We start from the raw sequence: 21,125 nt of genomic DNA on the forward strand, positions 1-21,125 counted from the left end.
GGTTAATGTCTTTGATACTGTGTAAGTTAGTATAGGTATTTCAGAATCAGTGATAGTACAGAATGGTTGGGTAGTAGTCACAATTGTAGTAGGCAGGTTACAAACTGATGATATGAAGCAGAAGCATTAATACTTTACACAAAATCATACTTTTAATATTTTCTTCCTTTCTGATAATCTACTAATTTAGAGAGGGCTTTTTGTAAAGATTATGTCAACAATCCAGCTTGCCATCAGCAAACAAATCCTGATATAGCGATGCCTGACAGCTGGTCATTACACTCTTTGAATGGATTAGAAGTAGCTCTCCTCAAATCCTTACTGACATAATTACCCCAGTTAGGAAAGCAGCAGACTCCTGTAAATGTTACAATCAATCTTTTGTTTTTATTAGAAATCAATAATGTCTAAAATCAAAACCTACAAGTTAGTAGCCAACTGAAGTGCATATAATTTCATTTAAATTTAGTTTAATGATACAGTATATAAATATATTAAGAACTTTTTTAACTTTCAAGTATGCTAAAATGAAGCATCACAATAATCAAAACAATAAAAATAAAAAGGACAACGTACTGTAGTTTAATTGTTTATTGGAATTGTTGTATTCTAATGAATGTATTGCTTTTATGCAGGCAAGGAAAAGGCTTACATTTGTACGTGTGCAATTAAGACAGAATGAGGAGTGAATTGTGTTAAACCCTTTCATGCATAAATTAGCAGAACAAAAATAATCTTTTGAAGAAGTTATAAACACAAAAGTGTACTTTTCTGTGTAAATATTTTCCATTGCTTTACAAGGGCACAAAATAGCATCCTCACGTGAGATCATGCAACAGAGGTTATGTGTAGAACATATCATTTTAATAACACTAAAATATGCAGAAACCACAAAATTCACAGATCTGTGGTAGTCCTGTACATTATACAGAGTGAATTTGTGACATGTGTACAAGGGTATTGGAATATGTGTAAAAATCTGTTTTTAAATTAGATTGCAATACACGAAAGGGCTGAGAAAATTGGATTTGGACTTTTATACATTTGTAAACAAAACAAGGAAACTCTGTTATTGTAAAAACCCTCTCAAGATTATACTGTGATCAGTAATTTCTTCTGTAAATGTACACAGTGACTTTCAATAGTACAATTAAATCTGAAATTACAATAAAGCAGGTCCATTCCATTTAAAACAATCATAATCACACAAATAAGCACCCCATTAGCCTTAACCCATAGGATCATCTAAATTCTGTAGAATACAAGTTAGTAACTGGGTGATGCTGTCAGTGGTGCCAGATATCAAAAGTAAGCATCATAGTATTTCACATATATCCTAATGAAGTTTTCTTTCACCTGGAATCTCAGTGCACTCGTTTAACACTGACTTCACTTTTCAACTAGTCAACATTTTAAAGGACACCAAATTATCTTCTATATCTGCCCTTCATAAAATCCAAATGCAAGAAAGAATTAAACGGATCCACACGGATCTACTTCTGTCTTTGAACATATCAGACTTTTCCACCACATCCATTAAATGAATTGGAAAAACCAACCAAACCCACAAAAATAATATATATATACTTTAACAATTGAGTAACAATGAAAATGCCTTCCATTTCAAGTAAGACAGTAACACGAAATAAAATAGGATCAAACATATTAAAAACAAAGACTACATTTTAAAATGCAGGAAAATAAAGTGGGAATCATGAAGGTCATTAACTGTACACACATTCATGAAGAACAATGGAAAACATACACCGTAAAATCTCTGATAATCCCCCAGTTTGTAATAACGTCCTCAACATTTTTAAATATCACGGTTTAGCCAGTCTAAAAATCCTTTAAAGTTGTCTTAAATTAACCCTGCAAGATTAGAATAATGGACAATACACATTTTGGAAACTACAGGAACTACAGATTTGAGTCGGACAACACCCTTAGTAGTTAGTACAAAACTACCAATTAAATTGAAGAGGCTGTGTTCTTGTTCAAATTAATGAGCACAGATTTTAAACAAAATTCATAGTAATTCAAGTTCATAAGATAATGGGTTTGCACTATACAGATGGGAATGGTACCTACACATAGGTACAATCACAGCAAAGTCATAAAAACACTTGGACATGAAGCTGGTATGTACATTGCCAGCCAAAATAAATGTATATTCATATATACAATTTGCAGATAATCTTTTAAAATTGATACTACAGGAATGGCGCATTTTCACCAAACCTCAAAGTTAATATCTCAGAGTAAGTATCTCCACTAAATCATTAGTCAAACGGCATCTCCCAATTATCTCCTCAGGGTCAAGGCACTTAAAAATATTCCCCAGGCGGATTAGTAAAGATTTTATGGTACAAAGACATATTTCTGTATACATTTCCAAAGTAAAATAAGAACCCCAGTTCCCAATACAAAACACTGTATTGCAAAATAACTCCACATCCTAGCCAAAGAATGACATATTGCCAGATTTTGTGTGACAAAATTCCACTGAGTGCAGATACTTGAAACATAGAAAATGTGTACGTCCCTTCAAAATATCTCCCCCAAGGTATATCACAACTAATTTCTGTAGGATTACCACCGTGGGAAAAGGTGTTCTCTGTATGTGAAGGCTTTAACAGCGAAGTGCAAGTTCCTTATGGTAGCAGCAGCGTACATGTCTCTGTGTAGATTAGATACACAAGGTAATGTATGGTTTATGAAAGTCTATGACAGATAGGGGAACTACAATGTGTATATTTTCAAACCACTGTGTGGGCCTAATACACCTATTGCACGATTGATCTTTCAGTTTCCTCACAATGGAAACTGTAGTCACCAGAATGGGGCATATTTGGTTCTTTGACTAGAATGGTTAATCGACAGACACAATTAAAATCAGTTGCACACAAGCATTGCGATCACTAAATAGCCTCATTTCTGATTGACCCTAAATTAAAAAATCCCTTTTTCTGTTACCACACAATAACAGGTCCCTCCAAAAATATATAAAATTAAAAAATAAACTAGAATCCCAAATCATTTATGATTGTGGAAAAAGATTGTGAACATTGATTTGACTGACAGAGCCACACACGTTGTAAAACACCACATTTAAGAATAGGATGAAAGTTAGAAATGCCTTTCTGAAGAGCAACTGTGCAAGCAAAGCACCTTGTGCCAAGAAAAGGTCACTGCAATTAACACTATTTCCTATATAAAATACACATTGAAGCACTGCTTTTTCTCAGCATGGCTGCACTGGTAATGGTACAATGCTATACATTAGCACTAGGTGGTAACAGCAGGTATGCTATAACATTATTTTAAACCTTTCACTAGACTATATCGGTTTGCAGCTGTTAGGCAAAATGGCATTTACAAAGCCTGCTTCCATTAAATTTGTTTTGAATAAATTATAATAAAGGGGGACAAAAAAAACACTGATGTTGAATGCTTTAAGAAACGTATCAGAAAATAAATGAAATTAAAATTAAAAAACAAAGGCAAGTGACAGAATGATCCCTATATTTTAAGGCTGTTTACAGAGCTTGTGCACATAGATCTCACTTTGTTACAAATCCCATTAAAAAGCTGACTTTTTTGTGCCCTATGAATCTAAAAAGGAGTCAAACGTTTCAAGTACAAACAGTTTAGCGAATTGTGAAAAAACAAGCCTTACACAGAAATGCTAAAATGAACAGCAGGTAGATGCTTAAAAGTGGACACCACTTCTCTCCAATTATTTATGAGCACCATTCTCCTTAAAATAGCTGCCTAAATGGTAAACCCAGATGAAAACAACCAAACTGCATACCAAAGCCAGTTTTCATTTTGCAGTATTTTAACGTTTATAGGTATTCCTTCCTAAAGAAAAAAAGTGCCAATAGCATATTGGAGGGAAATAGTTCCTGAATTGATAGCGGTTTGAAACCATGAGCTCCTCCCTTGCACTTAAATATATATATACATCATAAAGTTCATTTTTGAGAAATACCATACATATTCATAATCCGATTAAATATACTTGTACATAAGTGGAGACATGCTCGTCCAGCATCATTTGCAATTCACTAATTTATTATAAATGAGGTATCTGGTAGGAAGGACCCCAACGTCTTTGTGCAAAGTCCTGTGCATGCATTTATTTTTTCATGGCAGCCAAAACATCAACCACTGCTGCCCTGAAAAATTGTGTTTAAATCATAAATCTTTTTTTTTTCCCCCACAAATTCTTTTGTGTTGATTTAAGTATTCCACACCTAAAATACTTTTGGGGCTTCAGACCCCAATTCAAACGTTCCACGTTTTATATGCAAACATTCAGAGAGCAACATGGCAACATGCATCGACTGACTGTACATGTAGGAAATTCATATTGTAAAACAAGGACTGCACATGACTTGTGTCTTGAGGTATTCATCCTATTAGTGTTGCTTTACGTACACAGCCTTTAAAGAAGGGATGGAGGATCTCTCTATTCTTTTTTAAAAACGTTTGATTAATAGTTCTTAATAGATTCAACTTATTTCTGTTCAAGCTTCATTAGATAATTTTACTTCAAAGAGACCTAGGCGTACCAAGGTCAAGATAACCATAAAGTAAGATCTAGCAGATGCCTTTCAACGTTCTTGTCATCTAATGGACAATGGTGTGACATCTAAAGCAGCTGTATGTCAGACATAAGTGCACTTTTATCCCCTTTTTATGTGAAAAAGAAACAAAAGGGGGGAAAAAAGTTATAAATATATACTTTACATTTCAGACCTAGAAAGAGAATTGCATTGGTGTCAATGACATACTAGCTAATAAATATTTTGACATCTTATCTGGGCATTTTATAGTCTTTTTTTGTTTTGTTTTTTAATCTCTTGATCTGTTACACACCACCATTCAAATTACTTTCACTACAGCAAATGTGCAAGTCAAAGCAGAACACCTTCCTCCATTACAGATTGTAGGCTCTTCATCACAGTGGCTCTCAATTCAATTATTGTTGAAGACACGACCAGTGTATCCTCTTTTTTTTATTGCACTAGACAAATTAATTTTGTTGTCCGGCACTCCGGGAAACGACAGCTCACCTCCGAGAAGATATTGTCCACGGAATCGGCGGTTTTCTGTACGCAATGGACATGCTCTGGGCTTTTTGGCGTCAAATGCTGAGGGAGCAACTCTGTCCCTGGTTTTAGAGATTTCACATACAAATATGAAGTTTTCCATTTTCAGTGCTCATCTGACAGAAGATAAATGCAGAATCAAACAAGCCTTAAATAGTAAAGGTCACCAGGTTCGCCCGGTTCCAATGGCAACAGGTTTCACACCAATTGTCTCTCCTGATGGTGCAAATTATCACCAATCCCTCTCAGTTAAGGAAGGTGTTTTTGAAGATTAAATGTTTACATTTTTAGTATACAATATGTGACCAAAAACACATTACTGACATGTGATGACTTGTTTACAACCAAAAATAAAACTGACCATGCGGAGAAAGTATTGCTATTCACCACAGTTGAGATTTAAAAGGTTTACCCAGTACCAAAGTGAAGTATGCAACTTGCAGGAAAGAGTGAAGCAGAGTTGATATTCAGAGATGTAGTAGTCAGTAGACTGACATTTAAAATTGAGACATAAAAACAGTATATTGTCCAGCAGGGAGAGCTGCAATTCTTCCATAAACCTACAGGTGTTGGCTTAGTCAAGTTTGCCGTTTTCCTGCGTTTCCATTTTGCGTCGTCTGCTGGAACGCAGAACCTTATAGCATCCACGGGCAATCTTGTGCATCCACATGACATTCATAACATCCAAACTGATACTAGAGCAGATCCAGGCGCCGCATCCTCCGAACGACAGCTTGTAGAAAGCATCTGTTCCAATGATGGAGTACATTCGTCCGTAGTACACTGGCATGACTGCAATCCTCACCAGGAAGAATACTAATGCCATCATGACTCCATTGGCTATGTTGGGTTTGGATGACTTGGGGTAACCTAACACTTCAAAGAACCAGCTGGAAAACAGTGGTGATAATGATAAAAAGAAAGGCATATATACAGTTAATTTCAGTATATATGCATTAAACATGTACATCTGTAGTACAAATACTGAATAAATAATTTTGGTATTAAAAAGGTTTGCCTTGAAGATATATTCGCATGGGCAAGTAAAACAGCCTACTCTGCTGACTGGCTGCAAATTGAGCAGATGGCGTTTGGCCAAATCTATGAAACAAGAGTTATTTTTGTTTTGGCAGAAAAGAGATGATAATATTTTAAATGTTTGGGATTTTGTTTCTAAAACAATAAACATAAGACAAGTCCAGATTGTCTTCTAACCATTTCAACCCTTAACATAACTGCATGCCCTTTAGAAAAATACCACATGTTTTACTGGGTTTAATTATGAACTAATAAAAACAAAACAAAACTAGTGGTATTAGCACTTAACACATAAACACATGTTCTGGTTGTGTAAGCGACCGCTGATAAAGTAGAATACATACCGCTTGTAAACAAAAGATTATTTTGAAACGAGACAGATGCTCTGGAAGCAAAATAATTGTCTATGTCCTCATGCAAAAGACGCAGAAGAATCGGCGTTTGTGCGAAAGCTAGATGGATGTGCTTTGTGTACGCCAGAATGGTCCGTGATCACATTCTACCTGAAGCAATACCTACCGCTGATTTACACAGGGAGTGGAAAACTCCGCAAGCAGACGGAAGTTAGCAAAATAAGGCAATAATCCTTGGCCCTAAAAGAACAAGGTAAAGAGAGACAATGGACAATGAACTGTGCAAACGGCATTACAATCTGCGAGAAACCTCACTCTCATGCTTGCAATGTGCATATAAAGTCCAGATCTCCGCAATCAATCACACCCGCCGAAGGTCAAGACTCAACCAACTCAGGAAATGTGATGAATTTGAAAAAAGTGTGGGGGGGAAATGTACTCTTGTAAGAATAATAAAGATTGTGACTACCATGTTTCATATAAATTGTTTTTCCAAAGTGGGCTGGAATCAGATGATAACGAGAGGACCTACCAAATAAGCTTTGAGAAGTTTCGAAGTATTGAAAGTACTCTGTCCCTGCGAGTCCTAATTAAGCAAAATAAAACTCTGACAAACTGTCCTTCCAACGCAAATGTTTCAACAATAACTCTCTCCTATGGGATTTATAAAAAAAAAAAAAATCTAAAGCTGATTTCTAAAGACATTAACATTGCAGCCGTTCCTTGCCATATGAACTGCAGAGTAATAAGCAATGCATGACACAGTCCTGCAAGCATGAGAAAGTGGCTTCTGTTCCAAAAGTCATTTGTTGACATTAGTCAAATGATGATAACAAAAAAAAAACCACAGGACCATATCATAAATTTCATTATGGAAGAACAAACAGTTCTCTCAGATCCTAACGGACATTGGCTTTGAATTTACAGCTTCTGGAGCCTCTCTCAAACATATTAAACAATGACACAGTGCGAGTGATTCAGGGCATGGATACATCCCTGTAACCTGCAGGAACAAATGCCACAGACAAGTCACAATAAAACTCCATGTATTTCACGTGTGCTTGAATATAACACACAAAGCTATTATTGCACAACTGTTTACAATGGAATAATATTCACTAATAAGCATTCAAATTAAAACACACACTTACCTGAGGATCTTTGCAATGGAATATAAACATTAACAGATACTTACGGAGGTTGGGAAGCAAAAAGTTACATTTGCTCAAGTTAAAAAGAGAAGAGATGAACTTTCCAGCATTGCATGCTAATACCTCTAAATACTGGCAAGTCCATACTGTTACTGGGCAATGTATCTGCTCAGTGTACAGCAATAGCACTAAATGCAGACAAGACAGGGATGGATTCTACCTAGGTCAATCAAGTCTGTCAGTTGATGTGTATTTGGTACTTTTTGCATGTAGGATTTGCAGGTAAGAGAAGTGGGACTGAGTTAATTTGTCAGACATATTAGGTGAGGACAGAAAGAGCTAAATCGAGAAAAGGAGGTGCAACTACAATTGGCAGCAAAAAAGCAGCAACACTGACATTAAAGAGGTTTAACATGCATCTAAGATTACACGGCATATCAAATTAACAATATCCATCAGGAGAACTCCTTTGGGCCTTATGTATAAAAGTAATCAAATATCTTGTTTTATTACAAAAACAAAAAATAAAAAGGTGCTCCTACATCAATACTGTTTTGCCCATGTTTAAGAAAACATTTTCAAATATTGTTCAAATACATATAAAAATAGCAGGGCAATTGGCTACTATACCAAGAGCATGACATATCACAAAGTGAAACTATTTTAAAAGTTAGAAGACAGAAACTAAACAATAAAAAAAGACTATAAACTAGGGTAGATTATGTTTAATAGTATCTTATAAAACAATAACAATTACAATCAAATTATCTTCTGAATCATAATGATACTGGCTATCTGAAAAGAACAAAATTAAATAAATCAGCAACCTGATGGCTTGTTAAACATTCATGCGATGTTGCAATATTGTTAGGGTAATTACACACACGAATTAAGTGAATCACACAAGTTACAGAAATCAGGATCTAATCTTGTTATTCAGCAGTACTTAGTATTATACCTATTCAGAAATTATAATAAAGTCTTATCGCTTTAAGTGCAGTAAGTATAACATTAATTCATTAACAACTTTAAAATTACCAATATTCTTTGTTCTGTGTCACCTGGAGTCTGGGACAGATTTGATTAGAAACAGTGGATTCCTGCTCTCTTTGCACAGAATTAGAAGGAAAACAACTGGAATATGTGACTTTAATTACAAATGGAAATAGAGAAATGATGAAGGGCTGAAAATATTCAATGAGGCCTTCTTCTGAGAGCTGTGCTGACTTCAAACGGCAAGCTTGAAAATGTAATCTTAAATCTTGGATTGTCAAAGATTACAACAGTGTTCTGTACGCTTTCCATTTTATACATTATTTTTGGGTCTCTTTGAAAAGCCTTCAGTAAGATAATTTTTCACTTCTTACGACCAGAGACAGAGCTGGGGGGGGGGGATTTTGGGGCCACAGGGGTACTGGCCCCTGCTGAAATCTGACTTGCCCCTGAGTGCCCCACCCAGCCAATAAAAAAAAATGGTTTCATAGTCAGTTTCCAGTGTCCATATTCTGGACAATATGGTGCGTTTTGCCAAAGTTTATTTTATTTATGTTATTTATTTTGTCATTTTTGTGTGTATACAGCCCAGCAAGAATCCAGGCACAAGAGACCAGTTAAATTGAATTAAACACACCTGCTGTTGCGCTCTGCTCTCCACTCCGCATGCGCACAGACACACTACAGACCAGTTTCAAGACAACAAGACAGTTCGTGGTATGTTGATCGTTTAAATACTCTTGCTGTGCTGAATTTTATTTCTGCTACAACATTGACAATTTGATGAATGTTGATAGCTAAACTACACTAGTTTAGGTTTACCATACATCCAGTTTTTACCAGACTTTTTCGGTCCTTTAATCTCCGTCTTTTAATGATCTAAAAATGTCTGGAATTTGCCTGCTTGTCCTTTTTCCAGCACTGAACTACAGTCCCGGGTGCGAGTTTAACCCTTCCCTTTTAAGGTATCAGTATCACCATTTTATTGTAAAATATTTGTTTCACTAGCAAATGGTAGCAAATGTGGTGGTACATTTCTGCTGGATTGTTATGAATAGCCCAGCTTATCCTTGCTTAATTTGCTTAAATCTTAGCTTACAAACAGAGTTTTTAAAACCCATTTTACAAAACAATCTTCCCGGGGGAGCATGCCCCCGGACCACCCTAGCAGATGTTGGCCCCTCCGTAATAATCATGGCCCCCTTGTGGCCCCCCATTTAAAAAATCCTACAATCGCCCCTGCTTACGACACACATTAGGTCACTTTAAATTATCAAAACTTGTACTTTATAAGGAAAACCAATGCAATTTCCCATAGATACTGTACATTTAACACCGCCCAACTGAAGTTGAATGTTAATAAGAGAATTTTCTCTGAGTTTCTGCCACCTCATACCATATTAAAAGTTCATTTTTATTTCCACAGGTTTCAATGGCTTGATTTGGCAGCAATGAAAGAGTCCAGTGACAGTATGGTCTAGGCCCTAGGTCTTAACTTTCAGGATTTCTGTCCCGCACAACAGACCCACTCGATATTTCAGAAACCAGATGAATGACGACAACATGTAACACAAGGTGAAATACAGTACAATGAAAGAAGAGAATAAATATGCACGTTTTACTGCAGGTTAAAATGTTAAGCAGTAAATAATGGCTTGTTTTTTTGCATTTTGCAGCATTCATCATGCATTGCTGCGCATACAAAAAGACAATTTTAAAGCAAGTTGTTTAAAAGCATTCATATTGTGCCAAAGAGCTGAACATGCTTTACGATTGGTTTACTTTTTTATGTATACATATACAAAAGAGTTTGGAGGGACATTTTGTTCTCTCTTTGATTCTGCTACTAAAACCGTTTAAAGAACACTTTTAATGTACTTTTTAGATTTTAATATCCACATTATACACTGGCAAACTCTGTGTCAGATGTTTTCCAGGTTTAAAAAAGAAGTCTGCAAGCCAAGGGTTATTCTGGCCTTGTTTTTTTGGTAGTGCTCCAACACTGAGCAGTAAGGATAGCTTTGCTGAGGTAAGATGAATAGACTGAACTGAAACAACAATATCCTATAGAAAATTGCAGCAATATTCAGCTCTGGCAAGAAAGACAAGTAAAGCATGCAAACAGACTTTCACATTCACAACAACACAGAAAACCAACTTAGAGACATGCACAGGCTTTTGTTGTAGGTTCAGTGAAAGAGGAGCAAGAAGGGCTATGTCATCCCACTGAGTAACCTTTGGTTTTACTGTTGTTAAGCATTCCATGCAAAAAATACCATCATTGTTACAGAACTTGGCGACCTAGAGGGTTACAGACTGGAAGAACCAAGAGTGAACAGCACCTTCATTCACACCAAGTCTACTGGCTTCTGAAGAAACACTTGAAATATAACGTCTACAGTGTTATCGCATTTACAAAAGGGTGTTATGTTTCTGTGAAAGTGTCCAAGGGTTCAAATAATTCAGATACAAATGTGTACTATGAGAGCAGCTTCGTATTTGATCTGATGGGTATCTAGACTTCCACAGCCTTTTAGGAAAATATAAATCCAATTGAATCATGAACCAAAAAAGGAAACTAAACTAAAACACCCTACAGTTCTATCTTTATTCTTTCATATAAAGTACATTTGAATCCCTGTGACTGTTACTTACCAATGTTTCTGCATCCATATTTTGGATAATTATTGGAACCCCTTGTTTTGATTCCTTAAAAAAAAAATCCTGGACAAATTAAGAAAGTCCAGGCCAACTGGGACTTTTCCCGTACAATCAGTGTTGTGACATTGATGTTAATCGGTTTCAAAACAGTCTCCAACTCGAGGCATCAGTCAAATGAGAATATATTTTAGGAGGAGGAAGTGTCTAACCCATATTTTAAGTATAAACATGGTGTACACAAACACCACCACCACCACCACCAATTATTTCTGCATCTACCTGTTCATATAAATAATAAGCTTTCCTAACTGTTCTAATGTGGAAGGAGTGAATTAAAATTACTCTAAAACAGAGATGTGTCAAGTAGCCCAAATACCAGATCACCGTTGCATGCACACAACGTATTCATCACTCTGCACTACTGAAGTGGTACCTTTACAAGGGAATAGCATTATGGCCTCCCAGATTATTACTGTCTGCTACTGATTTTCAATGAATACGTCACACTTGTAGGCTGTTCACCCTTGGTCGTCTTTCTCCCATCTTGCCTGCGCATTCTGCTATTGCACAATAGGGAACTCACCAGTACATAGTAGTAAGCATACAACGCTGCCATGTGATGGATTACAAAAAACTTGTCCCCTATAGCCTTCCAATAGTAAAATATGAGCAGCAGATCTGAAAAACAAAAAGACAAACTGTGAGGAAACCATTATTTGTTGGCTCTTGCTGACAGTTAATTATTATCATTGTATGATTATGCAGAAATACAAAACAAATATGTGTAAATGACATTCAGCTGGTAAAGTTAAGAATATAAAGTTATTTTCAGTTCAGCTTCACAAAAAAAGGTCTGTTAAGGGTCTTGGAAAGATAAATATTAGACTATTAATTCATTCTCTCCAGTAATATGGTTACAATATTCCTGTTTGCTGCATGCTCTGTTACTAACTGAATTTTCTATAGAAAATCTAATGAGTACCACAGCACAGAACACCATAAGGTCAATTAAGATGGAAATCTGTTAAGCAGGGAATGGGAAAATGGCTTTATTTTATTAATCATCCTTTTCCTTCCTCGAAGTGTGTTGCTGGACTGCAGGCAATTACACATATTTTACATCCTGCAAGTAATATTTGGTGTCTGCTTAATTTAAACAGAGGTTTTAAACAATGTAACCAGCAGGTTTCCAGACAAGATTGTGAATGGGATCAAAACCAGTGTGACGAGCTGACCTGAAATGAGGTAGCCAGTGGTTATTCCGACATTTAGTTTCACCAGTGTAGGATCCCCCCTGTAACCGGAAAAATACAATAAAAGATCATTATATAGTAAGAGAAATACAAGAACAAGATCATATTGCTTTACATTCCTAATAATCTGTGAATTTAAATCAGTATGTATGTAGTTTGTATGTAATCACAAAAGTGTGTTGCAGAGACCAAAAGATTACACCATTATCTAGGTCATTTCCATTTCATAAGCTTCCCAGGACTTTTGAGGGTATTCATATTTTTCATGTTAAAGCTTCTGTTCACACAGCAGGATACATGCTTTTCCCCAAAATCACCAGAGTGAGTGCAGGCTATACTAATTCAAGCCTGTGGCCATGATTCCCCAGCAACAGTGCTGAAACTACCCAAGCGCTGCCAGGCATTGTTGGGGTTGCATCAAGTGGGGCATCTCTGGCTTGCTACTCAACAACCACCCCTAGTGGCACCCACAAGACTGGACACTGGGGATAGAAGCTGCGTCCTAAACATGGAGAGCATCTGCTAGCATACAAAAAAAGGAGGGAACTGGCAATTCCAAGAAGATTTGTCTCAACTACCCGTGAATGTTGACTTCTCAAGGTCACCCTTACAGTAAACAAAGAGAGGGAAAAAAAATTAAAAATCCTACCAGACAGGGTCTTCATTGACGGCGTCATCAAAGAATAATATATAGAGACAGAAGATCCCAACCACCAGTGCGTGCAGAGTAGACACGGTCCTAACAGCAACAGAGAAGGGAAAGCCAAAGAAAAAGACAAAGCTTGTGTGAGGAGCACAACCCCACAAATTCATGTATATCTAGACATATATATTTATCATGCACACAAAAATGAAGCACAGAGATTGTTTATAAATTGTTTTATTTCTAGAAGGTGATGAATAAACACTATTTAAAATCATAGAACTCCTGTACATATTTCATTACCTCCCTAATCGTCCACACTACTGTTTGACTGACTCCCTACATATGACTGAAAGGCCAATTAGAGCTGGTGGAAGAGTTTAATTACTCATGTATAAGCTTGTTAAACAGGCCACGGGAACCAAAGATATGCAGTGTTCAAATCAGGAGAACCTGCCAATCTTGATTCCATGTGCACCGCTTTGCTTATCACTCATCAAGCCCAGCTCCAATGACATAGGAGGCAGCCATGACAATTAAATCCTGTCTGTGTGAGCACCATCGTTTAAAAACTGGCACTTCCACTTTTGAAATGAAAATAAACTGATCCTAAGAACCTTGATGGAGGCTACCCTGTTGAATTGGTCTTTAAGAAACAACAGGAACAGACGTGAGGCACAAGCCCATAAAACGTGACTCAGCTGCACGAGTCAGAGATGTTTTTATTTCTGTCATATCTAATCATAAACAAATACAGTGCTCACCTGACTTACATCACAAAATTAAGATGTCACAACCTCTAATTAAACAATGATGGGTTTGTGTAATTAACAAAACCCATCCACACGTGCAGTTGTTCAAATCCTCACTAAGATTGCCTGACTTTTTTCCATGACGTCAGTCAGTCTAGTGCAACTGGCACCCATTCTGTCTTTTATTTGCCTTTGTTGATATCATAAACACCACATTGGACAGTGAAGCAGAGACCTAAAGCTCTCTATTTTTAAACAAACCTAAGAGAGTTAACTGGGAAGTCTTGAAGACTACGATGATATAACATAGCTGTTACTTAAATTAACAAACTTGTTTCCCCTTTACCTGCAACCTTGTTTTATTTATATTAAACCACACAGCATCACACAAGCAAATATTAGTATTACACACTTTGTAATATTTAAAAACTCATATAGAGATAGGTGTAGAAGTGTCAATAAAAGGGGTAATAAGGATAATTTGTCAGGTCTGTGCTAAGCTTTTGTTGTGTTCATCTTTGACAGTAGTCACCATTGCTTTAATCAGTTATAGAGCAAATACTTTCAGCTACATTCGTTATATTCAGATTTTTACACACTGAACAAAATAAACAAACAATGGTTACCAACATTTTAGTGTGGTTATTAATCAGTACAGTGATGGGTATTATTTTAATAAATTATTGATTTTACATTTTAAATAAAAAAGCAAATTGAATTGATGTTTTTACAGAACAAGATAAAAGCTTAACATAATAGTATCGCATCTATATATGTTCTGAAAAGATTCTTCATTTTAACTTATTTTTTAAGATACTCTTCAGTTATTTTAATTAGTTGAATTATTTCCTTCTTTCAAAATCTTCATTTACACATAAGTTGAGAGAACAAAGTAAAGATTAATAAAGAGTAAGGAATTACTTACTACTCTATTGCAGGTTTACTTACAACACTAGCAAACCGAGTCTTGTACTTACCATGGTGACAGCATAAACACGCTGTTTGTTTAAATTTACAGCATGCCGTTTGCTTTCTGAAGGCATGGGTAAGGCTAAAAAAATGGTAAAAGCATTTATCAAGACTGTATATGACTAACAGTTACAGTTTAAGGGTTCATATCAACCTATCAATATATTATTAAATAGAGTTGCTTACTTGACAGGATCCAGAAATCATTCAATATCATTTTATTGGTTTGGCAAAAGTACATGTACTTAATATTACATTGATAAGTTTAGAGGCCTTTCAAATATGCATAATGAGTAAAATTACATTCACAAAAAGCCTTAATAACATTAGGATTGTGAAGACAAAATGTGGTAACTAAAATCAAAGGAATTTAAAGTCTATATTGAATTAATGCTGGGGTCACACTCACATCGAAATCTTTCAACAAATAAAATCAGCCCTTATAAGACAAACGAGAGCTCAAAGACCCATTGAACTGATGAAGATCCAAATATTTAAGAATCCCAAAGAGAACAGAGTGGTACATTATCAGTGCTTTGAACAATTTCACTTCCAATGCTCAGTACTATTCTGCTTTTTTATTAATTGATTTCAACGTCTTACTTGGAACACGACAGATGTCATATCAAAGAATACACAATCCAAAGAGCAGCCGATGAAAGAGGAGAGATTTTTTCACAGCGTACCTGGAGTTCCACTCAATCTTCTGTTTGTCAGATAGCTTTTGAAAACCAGGGCTGATGCGACTGGACACCCAGGCGCTCACATAATGAAACAGCAACTGAAAAGTGATGAAACTGGTCACTGAAATAGCAAGAATCAGCTGACTGAAGGGATCCATAGCAGCACACACCTACCAAAAGAAAGGGGAAAAATAAACCATTAGTAATATGTTCAAACAGTGGTTGTAAATATAAAATGTATAAAAGGCTATATTCTTATATGGCAGTAATTTCTGGGTAGTGCACCTCATATAGTGGCCCTGCTGTCATGTGCACAAAAAGTATAAAAAGAATAGCATGCATCTTTAATTTAACACAATTTGTATTTATTTATTTAAAGTAGGGACTTCCTCTGGAATAACTGCTGTATGGCCAGGTTTGAAACACATTACTAAAAGAAGAATACAGCTTTAATTGTTGACCAGAATCCCCTAACTTAAAAGTCTGCCAGAGAAAAATATTGGAAGACAGCTAAAGAAAGGGCCAGCAATACTAGGAGGTTATGATCATTTTCCGAAAAGGGACAGATAAGAAAGAAGTTAGTCGCAAAACTTGTTTTTAAAGGCTCCTTTGAGTAACTACATCATTACGCAGTTTAAAGGTGCAGGAGGTTAATACATGACACAATGCACACATATATATATATATATATATATATATATATAGGACTCTCTGAAAGACGTTTATCAAAAGAGCCCATAAGAGATTATAGAAACTACTATGCCACCTCCTTGTCCCCACCCCCGCCCCCCCCCACTGCAAATCAGGCAGTTTCTCCCTGAAAAAGCAAATATAAGTACAATGGAATGATACAGTTGGTTTTAGCAAATGTAAATGGTAAATGTTTAACAGAAAACTCAACCTTTGTATTAAAGATATACGTTTCCTAGCAGGTCATAACATAATGGAAATGACTTTAGATCAATCTGTAAGTGTTTTCTGTAAACTGTGCCAGGTGCGGTGAAGGCCATGAAAGACATAGTGGTCATAGCACAGCATTAGTACAGTACAGGCAACTTTCAGACAGCTTGTATCCTTTGAGAATAATGATTTGTATTGCATATCATCTGAAATTAAATCCCTGCAGGAAAAAAGGGTGGTGGAAAACGCACAAAAGCTTACACCTTAAATAAATGTCTCCTACTGTCCTTTACAACTGAAAGGTTAAAGGTAGTCTTGTTCAAACTTATTCTTTAGATACTGAAGGCACTACACACCCCGAGACAAGCAAGTGCAGAAGATACCCGCTACTAATGTGTTTACTTAAATCCAGGCTATATAGTAATGAATTCACATAGTATGTTGCCAAATCTAGAACTACCTACCACCTACCAGTGGAGGACCTTCAACTGAATTCATGTTTTAAAATGACCTCCTTCTCATGTAATTACTTGCTGCAGTATCCCACCACCAGCCACAGACCGGTGACCTCTCTTGTGCGCAGGGGCAGTTGCATACTGGATTATTTGGCTGCACTGCCCCTTGGAGGATAGCCGGATAACCGACCTCCCCATACGTCTCCCAGCCTGTTTTACATTTTAAAGTTATATAATATCAGAGCGTCAGTGCTTGTGCCCTTTGGAATTCCTTCATGACTCTCACAGTCTATGGTCTTCGTCACAGAGCATGACAAATGATTATACCGCTTAAATGATGTTCAGGAGAGTCTCTGCGAATGTGAGTATCCAGTTCTCCTTCCTCCCTAGTTTTCTTATATATATATAAAACTAGGGAGGAAGGAGAACTGGATACTCACATTCGGGGAATATAATATATGTTTTTATTATAACCACAAGTGTTTGATCCATTAACAGTAATGATTACAGGGGGATGGATTGACGTTCAAGCACTTTTTTGGCAACACCGATTATTTTGAAGGTATGGGCAGATGGACTTAATTTCCCAAAAGAACCTGCAGGTTTTATAACATCCCGTTTAAAACACCAAGTCAAAGCCTCCGAAATGTTCATAACAACGGACTAGGCAGCATCCCACCGACCTGACGCTCGCTGCCCGACTGCTCCGCCATCTGCCAATACCGAGGTACACAGCCGACAAATCGTAACTGCTGTTGAGAGCATGACTTCATTCTTGACATGAGTGAAGGTCACGTGACATATCAGAAACAAAACAACGTATTGGTGATTGTTTTCACTCACTCGATAAAAGTAGCAAGTGTCAAGTGACCCGAGAGGCCTTGCTTTTTTAAATTTGTTTACAGGTTGTGTACGGTGGCTGCAAGGTGCTGAAGTTTTTTTCATGCATTCTCAAAGCCTCGTTACACAAACACTGTGCTATTTCAATGTATTTTATGAATATATACACGTACAAATTGTGTGTATTTAAACCGACTTTATTGTAATGTGTTTGAGGGCCTATTTCAGATTTTTCCCCTGAATCCCACGATTCTCCATGTTTTCCACGGATTTCATAGGGCCCCAGTACAGCAAGGCAATGTTAGTGCAAACACTTGATTGACAAGTCAGTCTTTTATGAGCTGAACCCCTGTACAACTCCACCTTCCAGGCTTACCATGCCAATTCGCATACAGGTGACAATGGAGCCCTCAGCCCGTCTCCCACATTCCCAGGCAGCACCTCTCCGAGGGGATTAAATCACGCCTCCCACGTCTCCTCACTGGTCTTTATCAATTACTATTGTTATGCTACTGCTATTGACACAAGACATTCAGAAACCCCCCTCAGCCAACTGTGACTGCTTTCTGCGAATCAGCACACCACCCAAGACCACGTAGGTTGACAGGATTTCTCCCAAACTATGGCATTTTACCAGGGTGGAATTCCTTACAACAGGAAGGGGCATACACAGAAAAAAATTACTCTACTGAGAAAACCATGGAAATCACACTACACACTACCTAGTAATATCGTGAGTGTAAAGAGTTCCAGCTGACTAGTCTGCACTAAACTAATGGCAGCGATATTCTCTCGGGAGTAACTACAAATACAAACAAACAAGCAGACAGCTTAATTTAATAAAGTCACTGTTCAAGTAAATTTGTCTGTAAATACATCTTTAGTCCGTGAGTATTTAATTTGGCTCCAGAAAGGCATCTCTAAGGTAATTACACATTTACAGACATCTATTATTATTATATATTCCTTAGTAGACGCTCTTAGTCAAGGCGACTTGCAATCCATCATATTATTTCTACATACGATATAGCCGTTTTGTTGTTGTTGTTGTTGTTTTATTAACTGGAGCAATCTCGGTACGGTTCCTCGCAGGGCACAACAGCAGTGTCCCCCACTTGGGATTGAGCCCACAACCTCAGAGCCCTGACTGTGACTCTACGCTGCTGCCAAACTGTGAATAGTAAAATAGTGCACCGTAACCTTGGGGTGAATCATTATGAAGTTTCTGTAACAGTTCCAAGTTGCATTTAATAGCATTCATCTATTTTCTTTCTGTAATACCATATGCAAATGTAATGGCAATAAAAGTAAATACTTTCATATATTCACACTGTATATTCTAGTGTATCTATATATTACAAAAAATGTACCCATATGGTCACAAATATGTTGCCCTGAAAGAGCTAGGAAGTGTAGGGAGCAATAGCCTTTAAAACAATGGTCTTTGACTCTAATTAGGATCATGTCATAAACAGAGCCTTAATCTTTTCCCTTGATGTGCATTATTCCACATCAAAGAAATCCATGCTATCTGCACAAAATCTGCATTTCTGATTGGCACAAGCCCACGAATATATTGAAGGGGGTTGCAAGGTCAGGAAATAGGTGTCCTTGCAGATTTACAGCAGAAAGCTGTCCTGATGAGCTTGAGACACAACCCTGGCACCTCAACTTCCACGAAGAAAACGAAGAACAGCAAAACCTGAAGTTAATACAGAACAAAAAGAACTGCCTCAGCTACAATATTGAGGATTTACCTAGCAGGCCAATGTGTAATTATGGCTCAAATAATAGTTTCACACATCTTAAGTGTATCATTTCCTATTCAAATCTGACATTAATTGAGAATCTTGGCAAGATGAGGAGCTGTATGAGGAGAATAAGTAAACCAATTGCAAGTTCCTACAGAAATGGTAATCCTACATGTCCCAAATCAAATCAAATCTAAATCAAGCTTTGTACTTTGAAACAAAATAATTATTCTTGCAAAACACCCTCTGATACACTCAGTGCAAGTCACATAACAAGTAACACACCTAATGTTTCTGTGCTGCATTAATTGCAGGCCAGTAAATACCCAATAGGGGCAAAAGGTGATGCATGTAATTCCTCTGCAGACTGTTTAATTACCCCAAACAGATGCATGCAGTGATGCTGGCTTAGCTACAGATGCACGCATTTGTTTCTAAATGGTAATATAATGAGTGCATTGATTATTAATCTTGTTTATTTGAAAAGGAGTTACACAAAAACGTCCCTAGTGTACAGACACACTGCATGCATAGAGAGATGTGACAGAGCACAGTATTCGGGTTTTATAAATGTGTCATAAGCATACATACATGACAGGAGGAAATAAAGTCATGGCTGGCTCAATGCGCACACACACACACACACACACACACACCAGCACTGCTCGTGTCGTACAGGCCATCTCCCACCGCATCCCCCCGCACTTGTATCCTCAAACCCAACCGGCTTTAAAATCTAAAACCCCCATCAATAAAACAGCAAATCCAATCGTACCTGTCTGCTCTCAGGAAGAAAAAAAGCACAGCTCGGTGGGCAAGGCTTTTCCGTCGCCGCCACTCAGCCCCATGACGTCGAACAGCATGGACATCAATCTCTGCCTGGCCATCGTCACCCACGGACATCCGTCATGGTAGCGCTGGCATGTTGTGTGTAGGACTATCGGGATTAGGTTGTGTGGCCCCTGTGCTCTCGGGCGGCTACATTATGCGGGAACAGGGGAGCCCATGCTGGAGATGCGCCGGGGCTGATGCTCGGCGGTGGCCGGGATGGGAGCGGTAACTGCAGGGCAAGGCGCCGCTGCTGCGCGTCTCACATTACAGCCGGCGTCTTAAAGGGACACGCACATTGTTACTCACTGGAGAATTGACATCGGCTCAATCACAGCCCCCTAAACAACTAACGCTGCCGTTTTACATTTGAGGACGATGGCATTGCATTTGAGATGGGAATAAATGCATCTGACTATGAGATCCTAATGGGAGTGTGTTTTTTTTTTTTTTTTTTTTTTTTTGGGGGGGGGTGTTTTTATCTTACTTTACGATTTGTTTTACATAGGGTGCAAATAGGCCATTTGTAAGCAAATGCGTGCACTTTTGAAGGTCAAAAACGTTTTAAATATCCCGAAACAATCCCGCAGATCAGTCAAATGACCCGTCAGCATTTAAACATGTATTTATAGGCCGGGTCCCATATGTCACCTAGTATTATGTTTCAATGCCCCACACCATAACTAAAGCTATCCAAATGGCATATTTATATATATATATATATATATATATATATAT

The 21,125-nt window shown here is 37.3% G+C and overlaps 1 protein-coding gene across 1 annotated transcript; it reads right to left on the reverse strand.

Moving 5' to 3' along the window:
* Positions 1-576: 576 nt before the first annotated feature.
* On the reverse strand, positions 577-20,633 carry tlcd4a (TLC domain containing 4a). The gene is made up of 7 exons (XM_066692336.1): positions 20,335-20,633; positions 15,617-15,783; positions 13,216-13,305; positions 12,549-12,607; positions 11,897-11,991; positions 6,675-6,748; positions 577-6,007 (listed from the first exon to the last, which is right to left on the reverse strand). The coding sequence occupies exons 2-7, from the start codon at positions 15,769-15,771 to the stop codon at positions 5,692-5,694; spliced, it is 789 nt and encodes a 262-aa protein (XP_066548433.1). The 5' UTR covers positions 15,772-15,783; positions 20,335-20,633; the 3' UTR covers positions 577-5,691.
* Positions 20,634-21,125: the final 492 nt, after the last annotated feature.

The sequence above is a fragment of the Amia ocellicauda genome, chromosome 19 (genome assembly GCF_036373705.1).
Source record: "Amia ocellicauda isolate fAmiCal2 chromosome 19, fAmiCal2.hap1, whole genome shotgun sequence".
Taxonomy (NCBI): domain Eukaryota; kingdom Metazoa; phylum Chordata; class Actinopteri; order Amiiformes; family Amiidae; genus Amia; species Amia ocellicauda.